This window comes from Ranitomeya variabilis, chromosome 2 (assembly GCF_051348905.1).
Source record: "Ranitomeya variabilis isolate aRanVar5 chromosome 2, aRanVar5.hap1, whole genome shotgun sequence".
In the NCBI taxonomy this organism is placed as follows: domain Eukaryota; kingdom Metazoa; phylum Chordata; class Amphibia; order Anura; family Dendrobatidae; genus Ranitomeya; species Ranitomeya variabilis.
In genome coordinates, this window is record NC_135233.1 from 578,496,204 (window position 1) to 578,518,769 (window position 22,566).

At 42.7% G+C, this 22,566-nt stretch overlaps 1 protein-coding gene across 1 annotated transcript in view; it reads left to right on the plus strand.

Moving 5' to 3' along the window:
• NLRC5 (NLR family CARD domain containing 5) overlaps positions 1–20,773 on the plus strand; it is a 141,874-nt gene extending 121,101 nt beyond the window's left edge. Inside the window, exons 39-46 of the mRNA XM_077288340.1 lie at positions 4,915–4,998; positions 7,063–7,146; positions 12,279–12,362; positions 13,250–13,333; positions 13,573–13,656; positions 17,168–17,251; positions 17,446–17,529; positions 19,737–20,773. Coding sequence (XP_077144455.1) covers positions 4,915–4,998; positions 7,063–7,146; positions 12,279–12,362; positions 13,250–13,333; positions 13,573–13,656; positions 17,168–17,251; positions 17,446–17,529; positions 19,737–19,809 — 661 coding nt within the window. The 3' untranslated portion in view covers positions 19,810–20,773. The remainder of the gene's footprint in view (positions 1–4,914; positions 4,999–7,062; positions 7,147–12,278; positions 12,363–13,249; positions 13,334–13,572; positions 13,657–17,167; positions 17,252–17,445; positions 17,530–19,736) is intronic.
• Positions 20,774–22,566: the final 1,793 nt, after the last annotated feature.

A 22,566-nucleotide genomic window follows, 5' to 3' on the forward strand; every position in this document is an offset into this window, starting at 1 on the left:
TCCCAAAAAGGAAATTCTCTGAACCCCAAAAACGCACTTAGAACCCTTGACACACAGAGAATTAGACCGCAAAACCTGAAAAACCCTCTTAACTTGCCGGACATGAGAGTCCCAGTCATCCGAAAAAATCAGAATATCATCCAGATACACTATCATAAATTTATCCAAAAAATCGCGGAAAATATCATGCATAAAGGACTGGAAGACTGAAGGGGCATTAGAAAGACCAAAAGGCATCACCAAATACTCAAAGTGGCCCTCGGGCGTATTAAATGCGGTTTTCCACTCATCCCCCTGCCTGATCCGCACCAAATTATACGCCCCACGGAGATCAATCTTAGAGAACCACTTGGCCCCCTTTATGCGAGCAAACAAATCAGTCAGCAACGGCAATGGGTATTGATATTTAACCGTGATTTTATTCAAAAGCCGATAATCAATACATGGTCTCAAAGAGCCGTCTTTTTTTGACACAAAGAAAAAACCGGCTCCTAAGGGAGATGACGATGGACGAATATGTCCCTTTTCCAAGGACTCCTTTATATATTCTCGCATAGCAGTATGTTCAGGCACAGACAGATTAAATAAACGACCCTTTGGGTATTTACTACCCGGAATTAAATCTATAGCACAATCGCACTCACGGTGCGGAGGTAGTGAACCCAGCTTGGGTTCTTCAAAGACGTCACGATAATCAGACAGGAACTCAGGGATTTCAGAGGGAATAGATGATGAAATGGACACCAAAGGTACGTCCCCATGAGCCCCCTTACATCCCCAGCTCAACACAGACATAGCTCTCCAGTCAAGGACTGGGTTGTGAGACTGCAGCCATGGCAATCCCAGCACCAAATCCTCATGTAGATTATACAGCACTAGAAAACGAATAGTCTCCTGGTGATCCGGATTAATACACATAGTCACTTGTGTCCAGTATTGTGGTTTATTATTAGCCAATGGGGTGGAGTCAATCCCCTTCAGAGGAATAAGAGTTTCCAAAGGCTCTAAATCATACCCACAACGATTGGCAAAGGACCAATCCATAAGACTCAAAGCGGCGCCAGAGTCGATATAGGCGTCAGTAGTAATAGATGACAAAGAGCAAATCAGGGTCACAGACAAAATAAATTTAGACTGTAAAGTGCCAATGGAAACGGATTTATCAAGCTTTTTAGTACGCTTAGAGCACGCTGATATAACATGAGTAGAATCCCCACAATAGAAACACAACCCATTTTTCCGTCTAACATTCTGCCGCTCGCTTCTGGACAGAATTCTATCACACTGCATGCTTTCTGGCGTCTTCTCAGTGGACACCGCCAGATGGTGCACAGGTTTGCGCTCCCGCAGACGCCTATCGATCTGAATGGCCATTGTCATGGACTCATTCAGACCCGCAGGCACAGGGAACCCCACCATAACATCCTTAATGGCATCAGAGAGACCCTCTCTGAAAGTAGCCGCCAAGGCACACTCATTCCACTGAGTAAGCACAGACCATTTACGGAATCTTTGGCAGTAAATTTCAGCTTCATCTTGCCCCTGCGATAGGGACATCAAAGTTTTTTCTGCCTGAAGTTCCAAATGAGGTTCCTCATACAGCAAGCCCAAGGCCAAAAAAAACGCATCCACATTGCGCAACGCAGGATCCCCTGGTGCCAATGCAAAAGCCCAGTCTTGAGGGTCGCCGCGGAGCAAGGAAATCACAATCCCAACCTGCTGTGCAGAGTCTCCAGCAGAACGAGATTTCAGGGACAAAAATAGCTTACAATTATTTCTAAAATTCTGAAAGCTAGATCTATTCCCTGAGAAGAATTCCGGCAAAGGAATTCTCGGCTCAGATACCGGAGCATGAATAATAAAATCTTGCAAATTTTGTACTTTCGTGGTGAGATTATTCAAACCTGCAGTTACACTCTGAAGATCCATTATTAACAGGTGAACACAAAGCCATTCAAAGATTATAAGGAGAGAGAAAAAAAAGAAAGACTGCAGCATAGACAGACTGGCAAGTGATCCAATCAAGAGCACAGAGGAAAAAAAAAAAAAAACTCTCAGCAGACTTCTTATTTCTCTCCTTTCTCAGCCAAGGATTTTAACCCTTTAGTGGGCCGGTCAAACTGTCATGATCTCCATGGCCAGAGAACTAGCATAAGCCTATATAGGAACAAGCTCTTGGAAGATGTAACTGTACTGACCATGAACTAAACCTACCGCATCATCTAGAAGTAGCCAGGTAGCATGTCCTACTTTTTATCCCTATATGCCCAGCGCCGGCCGGAGAACTAAATAATGCTAGCAGAGGGAAATATAAGACCTGACTCACCTCTAGAGAAATGCCCAAAAAGGAGACAGAGGCCCCCCACATATATTGGCGGTGATATGAGATGAAACAACAAACGCAGCAGGAAAATAGTTTTAGCAAATTTGAGGTCCGCTTTCTAGATAGCAGAAGACAGAAAGCATACTTTCATGGTCAGTAGAAAACCCTAACAAAACACATCCAGAAATTACTTTAGGACTCTGGCATTAACTCATAATACCAGAGTGGCAATTCCTGATCAACAAGAGCTTTCCAGACACAGTAACGAAACTGCAGCTGTGAACTGGAACCAAAATACAAAAACAAAACATGGACGAATGTCCAACTTATCTAGTAGATGTCTGGGAGCAGGAACAAGCACAGAGAGGCTTCTGATAACATTGTTGACCGGCAAGCATCTAACAGAGAAGCCAGGTTATATAGCGACACCCAGATCTAATCAGAACAGGTGAACAGGGAAGATGATGTCACAAGTTCAATTCCACCAGTAGCCACCGGGGGAGCCCAGAATCCAAATTCACAACATTTCAGGTTCAACCTCCACACTGCCTAAGGCTGCTTTCACACTAGCGTCGGTACGGGGCCGTCGCGCTGCGTCGGCCCGACACATACTCTGAAAAAAATACCCTACGTGGGCAGCGGAAGCAGTCTTAGGACGCTTCCGCTGCCCCATTGCAAGGTCCGGGGAGGAGGGGGCGGAGTTTCGGCCGCGCATGCGTGGTCGAAAATGGCGGTCTTGACGCACAAAAAAACGTTACATGTAACTTTTTTTGTGGCTGCGGTCTGCCAAAACACGACACAACCGTCACACGACGGTTGCGATGTGTTGCACTGCGTCGCAATGCATCGCTAATAAAAGTCTATGGAGAAAAAAGCTTCCTACGGGAAACTTTGCAGGATGCGTTTTTTCTCCACAACGACGCATTACAACGTGCAGTGCCCAACGCTAGTGTGAAAGTAGCCTAACGAGCACCACAGATGAAGGGTGAGACAGGCTTGGACACAGGTACACAATCAAACAAAGCCTAGGTAGTTGCACTTTATGTTTTGTGTTCTGACCACAAGCAGCGTTGGCTTCTCCCCTTTTTTACTTTGATATTGGTTTGTGGTTGACCACCACTGTTGCCGTGCATGCTGGGTTATGTACGCCATTCTTTCTGTGTTTTTTTGTGATTGACCTAGGCTGCTGTACACACATACAGCAAGCCTGCCCTAGGCTTTGTTCGATTGTGCACCTGTGTCCATTTAATGTGGTCTTGCTTTTAATACATTTAGGAGGCCGTAATGGCACAGCGAATATAAAAAACGTAGAGTAGGACTGCCCCATTATGAGAATGCCGTGACGTGGCGGGGTGGCTCAAAGAATTGATCAATTGTTTGCTAAATGTCTCATTTTTTAAATACAGTTAGAAATCAATATGTGCGTGTGCACTTTATGTTTTGCATTCTGACCATAAGCAGCGCTGGCTTCTCCCCTTTTTTACTTTGATATTACTTTAATGACTGTTTTCATGAACTGTAGACAACAAATTTGGAAATAAAAGGCATGTGTGACGGTCTTCGGTAATGAAGGGGGGCCTCAAACTGTCCCTGGAACTGGAACCCTAACTATACCTGTCCCTTGGATACTCTTGAAGGTAGAGAGGCCCGAGTCTCTGACCTTACTATGCTCTAATTAAGCTCGGATCTGTCCCGTCCCCCCACACCATGAGGCCTGGGACAGAAATGAAAGGTAAACCAGACACAAAGACAAAACAGGGATAACAGAAAACTTCTATCATACAAAAGCACTAACAAACAATAGGGAGGAGAATAGGGACAGGGAGGAATAAACTAAATGGGAACAGGGACCAGGAGGTAAATACACACGTACTACAGCAAACCACTGAACACCTCTACAGCAACTCCACTACAACCACTTAGCTTTAGCACACAGCACAGGAAGACAAATCTTTCACCAACAGGGACAGGAAGGTCTGGCCAGTTTTTATAGTAAGAGGTAATGACCAGATCAGAAGCAGCTGAAATGCAACTGCATGTTTCTGACCAGCATAGAAAGGGTTGTTAATCTCTTCAGCACCAGAGGAAACTAAATGCATTTAAAATGGGACATAAATCACATTGCCATAATGATACTGACATGAAGAATCACTTGGCAGGTTATTTCTACTGTACAATGAACGCTGTAAAACCAATCCCAAAAAACGTCGGAATTGGTTGGTTTTTTTAAAACATTTCAGCGCACTAAAAAAAATAATAATAATAATGAACCCTTATATTGCTACTTTTATGGAAAAATAAAATAAAGGAGGAAAAGACGAAAGTACAAAAACTAAAAATTGCTCATGAAGAGGTTGAAGTGCTCAGGGATTATCCTGGTTTCGCTGTTATATAAATATATGATTTAGCCCAAAACCTCAATATCTCCAGGTATGCAAATACTGTAGACGTTTTTACTTTCTTTCACACTACACCCTATTATTATGTAAATGATAGGCACTGGAGTGTTATATACCGTGCTCTGTAAATGCGTTTCTGATATTGTTGGGAAATGTGGTTTGTCATAAACAGAAAGTCATTCTATCTTCCAGATTCTCACAATGTAACATCAGCTCAATGGGAGAATTAAAGTTTGCAGAAGAGCTAAAACAGCTCCCACTTATGGAAGAGATCGAGTGAGTCACCGCAGATACGTATAGAATTGTGTCCTATTGCGAATATTTTGACTTTTTTCAAATAAGGATCTAATGGTGGCCAACTGATTGTCTCATGTCCAAAAGCTGAAACATTTGACAATCAACTTTTATCTATCTGATATCACGTGGCACGTATTCACATGAGATGATAGGTAATGCAGTAAATGGTCAGGCTACTTGTCCTCTAGAGCAGGAGATGCTCTTTGCAGGTGCTGTTCATATTTTACCCATAGAGTCTAGCTCAGGAGTACCGCAAAGGTGTCCACGCTGTATTTCTGTGATGGAAATCCAAACTGATTTTAACATTATAGCTAAAGATATACAACAAGGTCCAGAGACTTTTTAATTAAATATTACTTTATATAGTTGTTCTTTTCATTCTGAAAATTAATGTTACCTTTCTCAGTTGGATGATCGCACGGTGACACTGTGAGAGTTGATTGCCTTTATTTTCTCTTCAGTGGGACACCATCTCAGTCACTCGAACGTTCCAGAACCATGATAAATTGAACTGTAAATAATGTCTCTATTTTGTCACAGGAGGCATATAAACTCCTATCACAGTTACTGATGATGATTACACAGCACTTGTCAAATAGTTATAATAGAGAAAATAGAAGTTTAGCCTCTGTAGTGCAGCAGGGTTGATGAAGTTCAACAGATAGGCAGAGACCACAGAAAGTCTTTATTGAAAACTCACATACAGGAGTGATATTCTTCAGATCCATATACACAGTCCGTGTTCCTACACTTTTGCTGTGGATAATAACGCCACCGTCCATCAGCTGCCTTGAGTTCCTTGGCTCTGTACTAGCTCCACACAGACCTGGGTTGCACAGAGCCTCCTGCTCTGCATCTTGCAAGCTCCAACACTGACAGATTTAAATAGAATAGTGGCGATAGAGCCACTTCCAAAACCCGGAGTGAAGAGAGTGATTCACCCCACTACCAAACCTGCAAATCCCTCTAAAAATAAATGCCCTTAACGTGTTTTCCTAAAAATCTGACCAAGTCACTACTTGGACCCAATCATTCTTTCTTTTATTTTGCCTTGTGATTCACAGGTGTCCTCCTGTGAACACACGGCGCTCCAGCGGGTTTAATAGGACTCCGTCCGCATCCTGGGGGACACATATCGACCCTCGCAGATGATCCCCCCCACTGCCTCACACCTCACTAACTGTAAATGTATAAGCTACTAGTTATTTTAGAAAATATAGAGGAAATGATTATCATGGCGTCGGTGTGATCCTGTACTGAAGCATAATGGGATTTATTGGAGAAAACAGAAAATGAAATACTTTCAAAACTGAAAAAATTGAGAGGGTTTGAAAATGTTGTTTCCATTTGCACATCACTCATATGTCTATCCGAATTATGGCTTCCATAATTCCCCACAGTTCCTTCTTGATGTTGCAGAGTCAATGTTGAGGTGTGTATATATTTGTCACACTTAAATGTTTCAGATCACCAAACGTGAATATTAGAAAAGTAACACAAGCAAACACAAAATGCAGTTTTTTAATGAAGGTCTTTATTATCAACAGAAAACAAATCGAAACCTACAGGGCCCTGTGTGAAAAAGTGATTGCCCCCGAAACCTAATAACTGGTTGGGCCACCCTTAACAGCAACAACTGCAATCAAGCGTTTGCCATAACTGGCAATGAGTCTTTTACAACACTCTGCAGGAATTGTGGCCACTCATCTTTGGAGAATTATTGTAATTCAGCCACATTGGAGGGTTTCCGAGCATGAACCGCCTTTTTTGTGTCATGTCACAGCATGTCAATCAGATTAAGTTCAGGACTTTGACTAGGCCACTCCAAAGTCTTACTTTTGTTTTTTTCTTAAGCCATTCAGAGGTGGACTTGCTTGTGTGTTTTGCTCTGAAACATTTAAGTGTGACAAACATGCAAAAGAATAGGAAATCCGGAAAGGGGCAAACACTTTTTCACAGAACTGTACATACGTACGTATATACACACAGACTGTTCTATTTCTGTATTACATGTACATTTCTGTACTATGTATTGTTTTTCAGTTTATCCGGAAATAATTTTGAAAACAGAGCCGCATGCCATTTATTCGCTTCTGTGTCCCATTTGCAGCAATTAAAGGTTCTTCAGTAAGTAAAATTATATTCTTTTTATTATAGTGCCCTTAATTCCACATCAATGTAAATGTGAGAACTGGATCTACATTATATAGGAATCAATGAAAAGTACATCGTGTATGTACAAAAACTAAAGCTAAGGTAGTAACGATATTTCACAATCAATTCCCACTGTAAACATGTGCAACGATCGAATGATGAACAGTGATGTGTTCATTTATCGGTTATCGCACCTGTAAATGATGATTTGTCTGCAGAATATCCAGCCATATAGAAAGGAATCGGCCTGTCAAAATCTGGTATGCTTTAATGGATTACTGAAAAAGGAACTTCGTCATTTCAGGGTTAAAAAGTGATAGAAGCTTACACTCACTCATTTTAGGCTGATCACTCATCCTCACGGGCACAGCTCTTTCGCTTTCTAACCCTGGTCGGTCTTTGAATTTCTGGGCACCATGCTTTACGCAATGAAATGGGGTGCAACACGTATCAATGATATGCGTTGCGGCCCACATAACTGCAACAGGTGTCACATACCACCTTAGCCTTAGTGCCAGAAAATCTGAAGATTGAAAAGTGACTGTAAAGGAGCGACCAGAGGACATGGTGGAAAACGACCAGAGGACATGGTGGAGAACGACCAGAGGCCATGGTCGAGAGCGACTAGAGGATATGGTGGAGAGTGACTAGAGGACATGGCGGAGAGCGACTAGAGGATATGGTGGAGAGCGACTAGAGGACATGGTGGAGAGCGACTAGAGGACATGGTGGAGAGCGACTAGAGGACATGGTGGAGAGCGACTAGAGGACATGGCAGAGAGCGACTAGAGGAGATGGCAGAGAGCAACTAGAGGACATGGTGGAGAGCTACTAGAGGACATGGTAGAGAGCGATTAGAGGACATGGTGGAGAGCGACCAGAGGACATGGTGGAGAGCTGCAGTGGCCAGACAAGAGAATACTATCTTTTATTGTTTTAACCCCTTCCCAGACCGCCAATGATTATGCTATGGGGTGTGGACAAACATCTTTTCATGGCATTTTCAATTCAGATTAATTTTATTTGGACAGAATTTAATTTGCCAATGGATTTGAGAGAATTTGTCCAATTGAATTTTGGGAAATTAGCTAATTTCTAGTTTTATACTGTTAGGCTCATTAGGTGAGATGGATCCTCAAAGCCGAAGGTCTGGGTGGGCAGACGGGCAATGGGCGTCAGTGCAGCAGGCAGTTGAGGCACATGATAAAAAGGTAGAAAAGGTATGGGAAACCTCATACAGGTAGCAAAAGTATGGGAAACCGCATGCAGGTAGCAAAGATATGGGAAATCGCATTCAGATAGCAAAGGTATAAGAACCCGCATGCAGGTAGCAAAGGTATGGGAAATCGCATGCAGGTAGCAAAAGTATAAGAAACCACATGCAGGTAGCAAAGGTATGTTAAATCGCATGCAGGTAGCAAAGATATGGGAAAACGCATGCAGATAGCAAAGGTATAGGAAACCGCATGTAGGTAGCAAAGCTATAGGAAACCGCTTGCACGTAGCAAAGGTATAGAAAATCGCATGCAGGTAGCAAAGGTATAGAAAACCGCATGCAGGTAGCAAAGCTATAGGAAACCGCAGGCAGGTAGCAAAGGTATGGGAAATCGCATTCAGGTAGCAAATGTATAAGAAACCGCATGCAGGTAGCAAAGGTATAGGAAACCACATGCAGGTAGCAAAAGTATGGGAAATCGCATGCAGATAGCAAAGTTATGGGAAATCGCATGCAGGTAGCAAATGTATAAGAAACCGCATGCAGGTAGCAAAGGTATGGGAAACCGCATGTAGGTAGCAGAGGTCCTGGAGGCTGCAGACAGTTAGCAGAGGTCCTGGAGACCGCAGGCAAGTGGTAGAGGTCAGAGAGACCGCAGACTCATAGCAGTGGTCCTGGAAATCGCGGACATTTAGCAGAGTTCCTGGAAACTACAGGCAAGCGGTAGTGGTCCTGGAGACTGCAGGCCGTTGCAGACATCCTGGAGACCATAGACAGGTAGTAGATGTCCTGGAGACCGCAGACAGGTAGCAGATGTCCTGGAGACCGTAGACAGGTAGCAGAGGTCCTGGAGACCATAGACAGGTAGCAGATGTCCTAGAGACCACAGACAGGTAGCAGATCTCCTGGAGACCGCAGACAGGTAGTACACGTCCTGGAGACCGCAGACAGGTAGCAGATGTCCTGGAGACCATAGACAGGTAGCAGAGGTTCTGGAGACCATAGACAGGTAGCAGATGTCCTGGAGACCGCAGACAGTTAGCAGATCTCCTGGAGACCGCAGACAGGTAGTACACGTCCTGGAGACTGCAGACAGGTAGTACACGTCCTGGAGACCGCAGACAGGTAGCAGATGTCCTGCAGACCATAGACAGGTAGCAGAGGTCCTGGAGACCATAGACAGGTAGCAAATGTCCTGGAGACCGCAGACAGGTAGCAGATCTCCTGGAGACCGCAGACAGGTAGTACACGTCCTGGAGACCGCAGACAGGTAGTAGATGTCCTGGAGACCATAGACAGGTAGCAGAGGTCCTGGAGACCATAGACAGGTAGCAGATGTCCTGGAGACCACAGACAGGTAGCAGATCTCCTGGAGACCGGTGACAGGTAGTACACGTCCTGGAGACCGCAGACTGGTAGCAGATGTCCTGGAGACCATAGACAGGTACCAGAGGTCCTGGAGACCATAGACAGGTAGCAGATGTCCTGGAGATCGCAGACAGGTAGCAGATCTCCTGGAGACCGCAGACAGGTACCAGATCTCCTGGAGACCGCAGACAGGTAGTACACGTCCTGGAGACCGCAGACAGGTAGTAGACGTCCTGGAGACCGCAGACAGGTAGTAGACGTCCTGGAGACCGCAGACAGGTAGCAGAGGTCCTGGAGACCGCAGACAGGTAGCAGATCTCCTGGAGACCGCAGACAGGTACTGAGCAGGTCATGGTGCACAGTCAAACTAAGTGTCTTAATACGGAGACACAGGATTGCGCCTTGGTGGGCCTTATACAGACCTAGTTAGATGATTACATGGGAGTACGCCGGCTACTTACAAAGCCTGACATGGAGCACAAGACAGTTTAGCGGACCAGGCTGAAGGGAGCCGAGTCCGGACCATGGACCGGTGTGTGCCATATACCTCGGAGCTGTATTTTTTTTCTCACAGATCGGTCTGCTGCTGTATCCTGTCAGTAAAATATCAGGATGCCACACAGAGGTGCAGTCCGTGACCGGTTCTACATAACATACAATTTACATGTGATGTAGTTGATTACAATGACGACTGAGCGCCCGTGACCCCTGGAACACAATGGGGGGCGCTCGGTGCCAGTGTCTATGTGACCCGCACACTTCCTAACCAGTCGCCCGTGTCAGCTGCTGTTTATTTCTCGGGCTCGTAGTCCTGGGGCATCTGATGACGTCACCGGTGAGGCGTATACACAGACTGGCACTGACAGGTTGCCATAGCAACTTCCTTTTTCGCAGCGAGTGAAAAGAACATTTTATTTTGTTAGCTGTGCATGCCAGAGCTAATATCCTGTGTGCTGACCTATGTTATTGCCAAGCGCAGGCTGCACCCAGCACCAGGCGTCTGTCATCGTGGCGTACATCTCTCGCAGAGAGTAATGCCGCGCAACATCGGGGGGGATCGGACGCCATATTAATGCTACTTATATAACAGAGTTTAATGCTGCAACATGATGACAAACTCAGCTCTACTACATACAGGCATATACGCGCACTATAGGCCTCATGTATCAAGTGTCTAAGAGAGATTGCCCATAGCAACCAGCTCTGGGAAAATGAACGCTGCGCAGTGATTGGTTGCTATGGGCAACAACGACATTTTCTTTTAGACACTTTTGCTAAATATTCCCCTAGGTGCTATGACATAATAATGATATAATGGACAATGTACAGGTGTACTGAGCCTCCATAGACTTCAGGAGGCGCTGTTGACAGTACCAAAGGGCACCATATACTAGACATGAACTAGTCATAAACGTCTGCTTAAAGGGGATAATTTTTTTTTTTCCTTAACTGCACCTTAGGGCTCGTTCACACGCAACATTTTTTATTCAATTTTTAGCGCATGTTTTTTTGTAAGTAAAAAATTCAAAATGAAAATTAATGAATGAAAAATGCATCAAATATGCAGAAAATTTACGCTTCAATTTTTTTTTTGCTATAATATTAAGGGTTTTTTATTTAAAAAAAAAAAAACATAACAAATGCTACGTGTGAACAAACCCTTAGGATGGCAAAATGCACTTTATAGCGGACCTGTCACTTCTCCTGACATAGAAATTACTTAGAGTTGCCATGAAATACTGATTCTGGAGCATCTTATCTCATAACTCAATGTGGTGCAGTTCTTCTGTTTTTCCTCTGTAAAATTTCCGAATAAATTAATAACTGGGTGTTTCCATTCATTTTGTCAAAGGGGCGTGTCCCTGCGCTATCTGACACTGACAGTGCTGATTGGAGAGTGTAAAGGCTCATGCACATGGCCGTACTTTGTGATCTTACTAACATTGGTTCGGACAGAGAAAAAAAAATCACAGCATAAATGATTTGCATCCGATATTCAGATGGAAAACATTGGACTGCACTCGGATGACATCTGAGTGCAGTCTGATTTCCACGGACTGGCAGAATGGAGACATTTTATTGAGTATTTAGTAGGTAGTATACATGGTGCACAAGAGGTTGAGGTTGCCTTTATTACAGCGGTGGCTTTGGAACTACAAGTATCAGCATGCACTATTAGTTTTAACTGCAATGGCAGAAGGAAAAGGAAGGGTTGTTTGGATCTTGTGTACTATGTACCAATACCAGTTTATGAATGGAGTGTTTGTGCTTAGAGGATGTGTGGGTGTAAAATGGTACTGGATAAATTAAAATGTGTATGTAGTACGCTTATGGTGCTTCCGTGGGTACATGATGTTGGCACACCGTGTAAATCATGGCGCACAAAACATGTTTGCTTAACAATTGAAGACGGTCCTGGAGGTCTGTTTTGCAGAGATATGTTTCTTTGTATAGAAATGTTTTTTCTATGATCATCTAATATGATGACATCTAATTTCCACCATTATCTGTGATTACACAGTCTGCGCTCATGCGGTTTGGGGGTGAAATCTGAGAGTGCACTTATGGAAGCTTTGGGCTCATGTCAACAAATGGAAGACATCAGGTAAACGCAAGAAATGCTTTTTGTTCTGGGTTTTCTAATACATAATTTAGCAATCCGATCAAGAGAAATGGCTGTGAACGCCAAAAGATATTCTCCTTTTATTATTTGTCCTGTCTGCGACATGTGAGGTCCTGTGTTATGGAGCTGATAGCAGTAGAGGTCCAATTCATTATTGCTTCTTTTTTTTTTTACATTTTTTCCTGGGTTTATGAATTTTGTGCAATCTCAAAAAATGCTCTTTGTTTTTGTCTGCGGGTAGTTTGAAGATAGCCGGGTGTGTATCCGATCAAGGAGTCAGAATCAGTCAATGCGGTTTATTCTTGACTGCGTTTCGAAGTTTTTCAACTTCTTCAGGAGTGCAACAGATATCTCCTGAAGAAGCTGGAATGGCGCGAAACGTGTAGGGAATAAACCACATGACCAATACTTTTGCCTGATTCTGAATCCTTGAAAAACACAAAAAAATAGACAAAAAAGGAGGCCTAAGCTAATCACTGTCATATGGACTCTGTATGTCCATTTTTGACAAAAAAAAAAAGAAAAAAAAGAAACCGTTCCCAATGATGGTTTCTCTGTAATTTTTGCAATGGTCAAATGAAAATTGGATGTCACATAGTCTCCATTTTCTTGTTATGAACGAATATAGTCTGTATATAGGACTTGCCAAGTTTTTTGTTTTTTTTTACATGGATCCTGTAAAAACATTGTGCCATTCGCTTAGATTAGGTCAGGGACAGTCAAAAAAAAAACACAAAAAGGGTCTTTAGAAAATACGAGATGGAATTGCACAAATTTTATTGCGTTTTTATTACATATTGGAGGTATATTGTGGTTGTTTTGTATTAAAAAATGTATTATTACGGTAATTATATTAATGTTTTGCACAGTTTGGCAGAAAACACATTCTCTGAGCCGTTCTTGATGAAACTTGCAGAGCGACTTCCACATTTTCGACTGCTGAGGAAACTTGAGTAAGTACCCTCTTGCTTAAGTAACTGTAGTTGCTTTCTCCATTCTCTAATCTCTTTACATCGCGTAACAGAATTGCTTCACTGGGTCTCGTAGAAATAAAACATTACACCCCTGATGCAAACCATATAAAGATAGGCATATGTTACTGTCCAGCCGTCCAACAAGTAGACTGTGCTTCAATATGTCTAGTTTCTATGTATGGCTGAGTCGACTTTACCCTTCTTCTATATTTTCACAGCCTGAAACTATGTGGAATATCTGATAGTGTTTGCAAATCCCTGGCAGAAGCTCTTGGATGCTGTCAGAATTTGGAAGAAATCACGTAAGCATGGCACAAAGTGTGGAGAATAGGACGACTCGTGCATATAAAACACATCTGAATAATACCTTGTGATACAATTATATAGGCGTTAAAGGGGTTGTCCAGACTTACTGAATGAATGACCAATCCTGTGAAATGGTTCTCAATATCTGAAACAATTTCCAAACTGTTTTCAGTTCTGAATGTTCCATATCTCAGCTCCTTTTGAAGTGAATAGAAGCTGATCTAAACTAACTGATAAAGCCCCTGCACAATGTACAGTGGAGGGTAATTGGTGTCAGGACACCACTAAATCAATTTTGATAACCTAATAATACCATGGATGACAAAGAAACCAAATTTGGAACAAATCAAGCCAAACATGTCACTGGAAGCAAGGATCACCAAGCTGCGACTTGCCCACTTTGGAGACATCATAAGAAGAGAACAATCACTAGAGAGTGACATCATGGTCAGAAGTATAGAAGGAGCAAGGCGTAGAGGAAGAATAGCAGCCCGATGGCTTGATATTATCAAGCTAATGGCAGAGAAGACCCTGGTTGACCTATCTAGGCATGCACAAGATCATCCATCAAGTCGCAATGGCTCGAGATCAAAGTTTAAAGAGACGAGACTAGTCCGGTGCTGCCCCCGGCCAACTTCTCCCCGCATCATTCAAGTTGACTGACAGGTCTTACACCCATGCGAAAGACCTGTCAGTCATCTTGAGGTTTCGTGGGGAAAAGCTGGCCAGTAGCAGTGCCGAACTAGTCTCATCTCTGCCTATGGTCCCCGGCCGGATCTTTAAAATATGTTTTATGTGAAACACCAGAACATTTGAGCGTAAGACATACTTGGCTGCAATCGTGCAACCAGGCTCTGATCCATGTTTCCCATAGTTTGGGTAGCATGAATCCACTGAGAAATTTCCTTTAAGGGGTCGATTACTGTTTCTTTATTTTGACAATTGTGTTGAGAAGTGGAATACTATTTATCTATGAATATTTTTGACCCATGAATTGGGAAATTGAGATACAACTTCTATGAGTGCTGAAATATTGGTGATTATAGCTGTTATCCAAATTTTTCTAAAAACACATCTTAGTTTTATTTTTACAATCTGATGATAAAAATCATTGATCACTCTTCTCTATCTGCATCTGGTGGATAAGTCTGGGTTTAACGAATGCCAGGAGAACGTTACCTGCTTGACTGGATTGTGCGAATTGGTTGTTTTTTTTTAGTGGTCGAACTCAGTCCCTTAGTTCCAGTGAAGAGAAGTCTTAATTCTTCAGCACACAAGATATTTAGAACAATTGTCACTTCCAACTTTGTGGAAATGGTTTGGGGAAGACCCCTTTCTGTTTCCTATTACCGTGCCCAGTGCACAAGGCCCATAAGGAATTTGGGGAGTTTTGGTTTGGAAGAGCATAACCGGCCGCACAAAGCCCGGATCTCAACCCCATCCTACACCTTTGGGATGAACTAAAACAGAGATTGTGAGCCTCTACAAGCAGGGCTGCCACTAGAAATTTTCAGGGCCCCATACTGGCAAAATTTCCGGGGCCCCTTGAGACTCCGCCCAGGCTCCACCCCAGCCCCGCCTCCATGCTCCACCCCTCAAACTGTCCACAGTCCCACCGCTCTCTCTTGGAAAATCTCTACTTCTCACCTATCACACATTGACAGTTCCCATCACCAGATCACACATATAGCCGGCAGCTTTTGTTTTGGCCAAAAGATATTTTAAGCCACCAAAATGACAAGGTAGACACTTTTGGCCAGGCCCTACTCTACTGTAACCTATTAAATATTTGTTAAAATATGCAATACAATTTAGGTATATTTGTATTTATTTTTTAATTTTTAAAATGACCTATAATACCACATACAAGGAGCAAATACCACAGCACCATGACCAGACACCATATTATCACCACAGTGACCTATAATACTATCTACAAGGCACAAATACCGCCACACCATGACCAGATGACATATTACCACCACAGTGATCGAATAATATCAAATACAAGAAACAAATACCACAACATCATGACCAGACCACATATTACCACCACATAGTGACTGAATACTACAATACTGATCAATAATAAAAAAAAACCCACAATACTATCACCATAAGTGCCATTATACACAGGAGATCTGTACTTAGTATGCAGTGTCTGTGTACAGGTAATACAGTGATCACCAGTGACATTATACACAGGAGCTCTGTATATAGTGTATAGGTAATCCAGTGATCACCGGTGACATTATACACAGGACCTCTGTATATAGTATACAGTGTATAGTGTCAGTGTATAGGTAACACACTGACTCACCAGTGACGTCTCTAGGTGAACTCCTTCATCCCGCACAGACCACCATCACTTCATCCAGCCAGGACTCGTCTTGAGTTCCACTTGCAGAACACATTACTTAATTTTCCCAACTTCTACATTACACCACATGAAGAAGGCGACATAGTATCACTCTACACAGTAATAGGACCGCCGCTCCATTTAAAACAGTGTACTCAAAAAATAAAATAAATACATCACTGCAGTAATAATATCCCTTAATTAGCCCCTATGGTAATAATATTCGCCATCCTAGCCCCCGTGTGTCTCATTCCTGGCGTCAGCCATATGTTCTCCCATCCTGCCCTAATGAGTATCCATCCTGCCCCATATGATCTCCCCATCCTGCCCCATCTGTCTCCATCGTATGCATCCTGCCCCATCTGTCTCCAATCCTGCCTCCAGTGTCTCCAATCATGCCCGTATCACCATTCTTCCCCATCTCCAATCATGCCCCCTATGTCTCCAGTCATGCCCAATCTGTCTCCAGTCATGCCCAATCTGTCTCCAGTCATGCCCCCGTGTCTCCAGTCATGCCCAATATGTCTCCAGTCATGCCCAATCTGTCTCCAGTCATGCCCCCGTGTCTCCAGTCATGCCCCCGTGTCTCCAGTCATGCCCCCGTGTCTCCAGTCATGCCCCAGTGTGTCCAGCGTTCTGCCCCAGTGTGTCCAGCGTTCTGCCCCAGTGTGTCCAGCATTCTGCCCCAGTGTGTCCAGCGTTCTGCTCCAGTGTGTCCAGCGGTCTGCCCTGGGCCCCCGGATCGCCGCTCAAAATAAAAAAAAAAGTTCTGCTTACCTGCCGCGCTCCTGCTCTCTCCACGCCGCTGAAGCGTGCACTCGCCGATGCGGGCCCCCTCTGCCCACCGGGCCCCATACGCCAGTCACGGCTGTAATGCCCTGATGGCGGCCCTGTCTACAAGTTTCAGTGTCTGACCTTACAAATAGATGAAAAGGTGAAAATTCCTACAAATTCCTACAAATTCTTGTAGAAAGTCTTCCTAGAAAATTAAAAGATGTTGTATCTTCAGATAAGAACCCAGCTCTAGATTTAGAATGAGATGTCATTAAAACTCTTGTTAGGGGTCACAATACTTTTGTCCATAAGGAGACATTGGTTGTTCATGTACATTGATTATAATTAATTAATAAATGAATATATTATTGTAGATTATCTTGGAACACAATTGGAGACGATGGATCGTGTTCTCTGTCATATTCATTAAAACAGATGCGAAGACTAAAGAAGCTAGAGTAAGTGGAAAGTTAAAATATTCAATTCATTTGATTTTCTTTGGATCTAAATGTTATTACTATTAAGAGAGAGGGAGAAAAGTAAAAAACCCAACTTAATCCAATGAGAGACATTGTGGGAGTTAACTTTTTCCCAAAACCATAGCATTCGGATGAAATAGATTTGACATGTCCAAATTATCCTTTCCTTGCAGTCTTGAGAAAAACAAGATAAAAATGAAAGGTGCAGAAGCAATGGCTCAAGCATTAAGTGTCTGTCTTTGGATAAAAGTGATAAGGCAAGTAAGAAATGCTGATTATATTGAAATAGCAGTGGAGGTAACTTATAGGTCTGAACATGGAAATCAAGAGAAGATACAGGTTAGGCTGACATCACGGTCTGTGTACCAACCACGATCTCTGGATCAGCTGCGGGTCTCCTGCCCTGATCTCGACTGCCTCATTCATATGGCTCGCGTGATGTAACAAACTCACGTAGAGCCCTGGGAAAGCGAGTGCCAACACCGGTGGAACGACGCCGGCACCGGAGGTGAGTATAAGTGTTTTTATTTTAACAGGGGGCAAACATTCAGATTCAGAAGTGGTTTGCCTAGTAGTGGATAACCCCTTTAAAGTGTACTTTCCCTTTCATGATTCTACTGTCTTCATCCCCCACAACAAGGTAAAACTGTTTGTTGGTGCACATACTTTTGGTCTAATACATGCAGGAACAGTCCAAATTCTGCTATTCTTCAATTTGCTATCCACTATATTTGCATTGGCAAATCCTGTTCATCAGCATTATACTAACACTACAGTATAGATGCTGTAACCTCCTTTCCCTCATTTCCCTGTATGCATTGCTCCTTTCATTGTCTATTGGGCTTACCTGTTTTGAAGTGAAAGACCACCACATTGATATGACTGTATGCGGTTTCACTGACAGGAGTGCAAGAGCACAAACCTGACCCCACATCCTGCAATACCTAAATCCAACTTCCTGTAATATCTGCCCCCACTTCCTGTAATCCCCAACCCAACTTCCTGTAATACGCTACCCAACTTCTTGTAATATCTGACCCAACTTCCTATAATACCCAACCCAACTTCCTGTAATATCTGACCCCACTTCCTATAATACCCAACCCAACTTCCTGTAATATCTGACCCCACTTCCTATAATACCCAACCCAACTTCCTGTAATACTCGACCTAACTTCCTGTAATATCTGACCCCATTTCCTGTAATACCCAACTTCCTGTAATACTCAACCCAACTTCCTGTAATATCTGACCCCACTTCCTATAATACCCAACCCAACTTCCTGTAATACTCGACCTAACTTCCTGTAATATCTGACCCCATTTCCTGTAATACCCAACTTCCTGTAATACTCAACCCAACTTCCTGTAATATCTGACCCCACTTCCTATAATACCCAACCCAACTTCCTGTAATACTCGACCTAACTTCCTGTAATATCTGACCCCATTTCCTGTAATACCCAACTTCCGGTAATACTCAACCCAACTTCCTGTAATACTCGACCCCACTTACTCTAATATCTGACACCACTTACTGAAATACCAACCCAACTTGCTGTAATATTTGACCCAACTTCCTGTAATACATAACTCAACTTGCTGTAATATCTGTCTCCACTTCCTGTAATTTGTTTTGGTGTCTCTGGAGCTGGAGATGCATTACCCTTGACAACAGGCAGTGAACAATAAGTAAAACAGAAAGGAGATGTGATCACCACAACTGGCCTTGTCCAAACAGTACAGTGACTATTTAAAGTGTGGTTAATTCCACATAATTAAAGTATTATTAAAAGTGTCCTTCCCAATGTAACAAAGGATTGTACTTCAGCGGCAACAGGGCTCATCAAGGCCCCCTTCACATGTCCGTGTTTCATGTACTTGTTCTAATTCACAGATAGAAGATGTGCCCAAGTTACTTATTCTATAAAGAAGATGGAGACATGTCCAAGTTTGGTCCGATACAGTGATCAAACTAGAAGTCTATGAATGGTCCGTGATGTAATAGATTGGGTTGGGATCACGGACTTGTGAATGGAGCTTAAGTTGCAGAATAATATTAATTCTCATCGAACGCTCAGAATTTATTTAAAAAACGACACCTCTTAATTATAAGAATTTAGAAGAATCTGGCCACTTGAGGTGAGGATTAGGGAAGAAGCCGAGTCCATATTTGTTCAGGATGATCCTTTTTCTCATATTAATGGATTCCTGGTTAAGAAAATCCTGCTACGTTGTATCTAGAATTTCCCCATAGTGATAATGTCACTAATAATCTTTTCTACTTCCCATACAAACAAGTCCATTATGTCTTTTTCTATGGTATCGTCCGCCTGTGGTCAAGGTGTGGTGAGGCAAGGGTTAGTAGTAATGTCTTCATCCAGAGGCCATTATTGCTTTCATTGATTCCTTCATAATTAACAATAAGCACAATGTTGATTTAACATTCTTGTGTATTTTTCAGCTTGTGGGGCAATCTAATAACAAAGGAGATGGGAGAGAAGCTGCACAAAGAAAATGCAAGGCTCAGCTTTTGAATAGACTTTAAAGGCTTGAAAGAATCGCGTCCTCGAAAAGAAATAACGAAGCAACTTTTCTAAATGGCCTTGATTCAGAAATGCTGCTGCCTCTTCCATCATCGGGAAGGAATGAACCTTCAAGGCTTTAGTTAGTAATCCACAGGAAAATCACAGCCGGTGTATAGCTTGTTACAGCTGATGCGTTTCGGAAGACAAAATGTAATGTGTCCAAAACGTGTCGGCGGCAATGCATTTTACATATGCTATCAGTTCCATAGGAAATCTTAATTAAAGCATCGCCGCAGTGGTACCCTACATGAATTCTCAGAATTACACTGTCTGTTGACACTGGTCTGTGCAGTATTTTTGGAGTGTAGCCATCCCTTTCTTATTTAAGATGACACTTAGGTCTTCACAAAATACTTGACTTTTTCAATCAAGCCTAAAAGTTGGTTGACCCTTGAATGATGGCAAAATGCACTTTGCCTTTAAGGCTGTCAATTGAAGAATGCATAAGGGTTTGTCCATGATGTAAAAAAATTACAGTTTGATTAAAAAAAAATAACCAAAACTCTAAAAAAAAACCCTCATCTGTTCAACCCCCCACCGACACTCCGATGATGCCCATCTCAATCTCTGCTGCACATATACGTGATCACTGGCATCAGTGCTCAGCAAACTGTGCAGCACATGACTTACTAAATCCAGTGATTGGCTGCAGTGGTCGCATCCAAAGCCAGTGATTGTCTGCAGTGGTCGCGTGCATGTACAGCAAGTCATCGCTGTAGGACAAGTAAAGCATAGATCAGTGGGTTACACCAGAGCTTTGTTTCTGGAGTTATAGGGGGTATGAACAGGTTTTTAATTTATGAAAGACTTATTTATAAAAAATTGGATAAGAGATAACTTGGTTTTATTTTTCATCCATGTTTTTGACAAAGTATTTATAATGTGCTTCATTTAAAAAAAAAAAAGAATAGTGTAATCAGATAATGGAAGGTGTGACCCATAGCAAGTAGTCAAACCTTATCAGCCATGTCTGTAATGCCGTGATCTAATTGTCTATTATGGAAAGCATTGATTTGATCAGCAATTATAAAAATCGTGATAAGATTAAAATGAGCCTTAGGCTACTATCACACTAGCGTCGGGCTCGGCCCGTCGCGGTGCGTCGGGCCGTGGTCCCCGACGCTAGCGTTGTCTCCGCCGCACAACGGGGGCAGCGGATGCATTTTTCCAGCGCATCCGCTGCCCCATTGTGAGGTGCGGGGAAGCGCAGGGAGGTGGGGGCGGAGTTCCGGCCGCGCATGCGCGGTCGGAAAAAGCGGACCGTCGGGAGCAAAAAATGTTACATGTAACGTTTTTTGCTCCCGACGGTCCGCCACAGCACGGCGCAACCGTCGCACGACGGTTGCGACGTGTGTCATTGCGTCGCAAATGCGTCGCTAATGTTAGTCAGTGCAGAAAAAACGCATCCTGCAAGCACTTTTGCAGGATGCGTTTTTTCGGCAAAACGACGCATTGTGACGTAATGCAGTTAACGCCAGTGTGAAAGTAGCCTTAGGCAATTTGCAAATAAGATTACTATGAGCGACCCATCCACTTTTTGACTACACTAATTTTCATAAACGAGGTCTACATGTTTACATCAAATTTGTTTATTACATTTTTTATGTGATGAGACTGCACATGTACAGAATATAATATTGCAAATGTTGATCAAGTTGCAGCTATGAACTCTCAGGTCGGAGTAAACATGCACTTTTTCTGGATGTACAGTTTAATGATGATGTGGATAATATTGATTTAGTATGAAGCTGTAAGTTAATCTTTTGAACCCTAACCCTAATTTGGACATCTCAAAGGTGATTGGCTGCTTTCTTGTGGCTGCTGATCCTGCCCTCGAGGAGCTTCAGAGAAATCTTGATTTTCTAGGCTCCTTTCTCTAAAGAAAATCAGCTCCATCTGTCCACACACAACAGGTAGTGCACTACCAGGCACCTTATTAAAAGGAAATGTTTTTATTTTGCTAAATTATTGGATTGCCATATATACAGGAAACAGTATTTTTTAATTGTCACATTACTTACTTGTATCATTTTAGAATTTTAGGTCTGAACCAGAAAAGCGACAACTATAACTTCCCTTACCCTGGAATTACACATGAAGTTTTTGTGCCAGTTGTTTGAGCCAAAGCCAAAAGTGGATCCAAAAATAACAAAAAGAATACAATTATACTCTTCTTTTTCCTGTGTCCACCCCTGTGTTTGGGACAAAGAACTGCATCAAAACCTATATGTGTGATTCCAAATGAAGGATTAAAGGGGTTGTTCAGGCAATATAAAACTTTTACTAGGGGACAGGGTATGTAAAAATATTTTGCCTGGACAACCTTTAATGGTATTCATGTAAATGTCATCCTTCTTCATCTGACCGATGTAAATAAATGCTTTATTTCTTCAGAAAGTGTCTGTCTGGTTCTTAACTACAGTGGGGCAAAAAAGTATTTAGTCAGTCAGCAATAGTGCAAGTTCCACCACTTAAAAAGATGAGAGGCGTCTGTAATTTACATCATAGGTAGACCTCAACTATGGGAGACAAACTGAGAAAAAAAAATCCAGAAAATCACATTGTCTGTTTTTTTATCATTTTATTTGCATATTATGGTGGAAAATAAGTATTTGGTCAGAAACAAACAATCAAGATTTCTGGCTCTCACAGACCTGTAACTTCTTCTTTAAGAGTCTCCTCTTTCCTCCACTCATTACCTGTAGT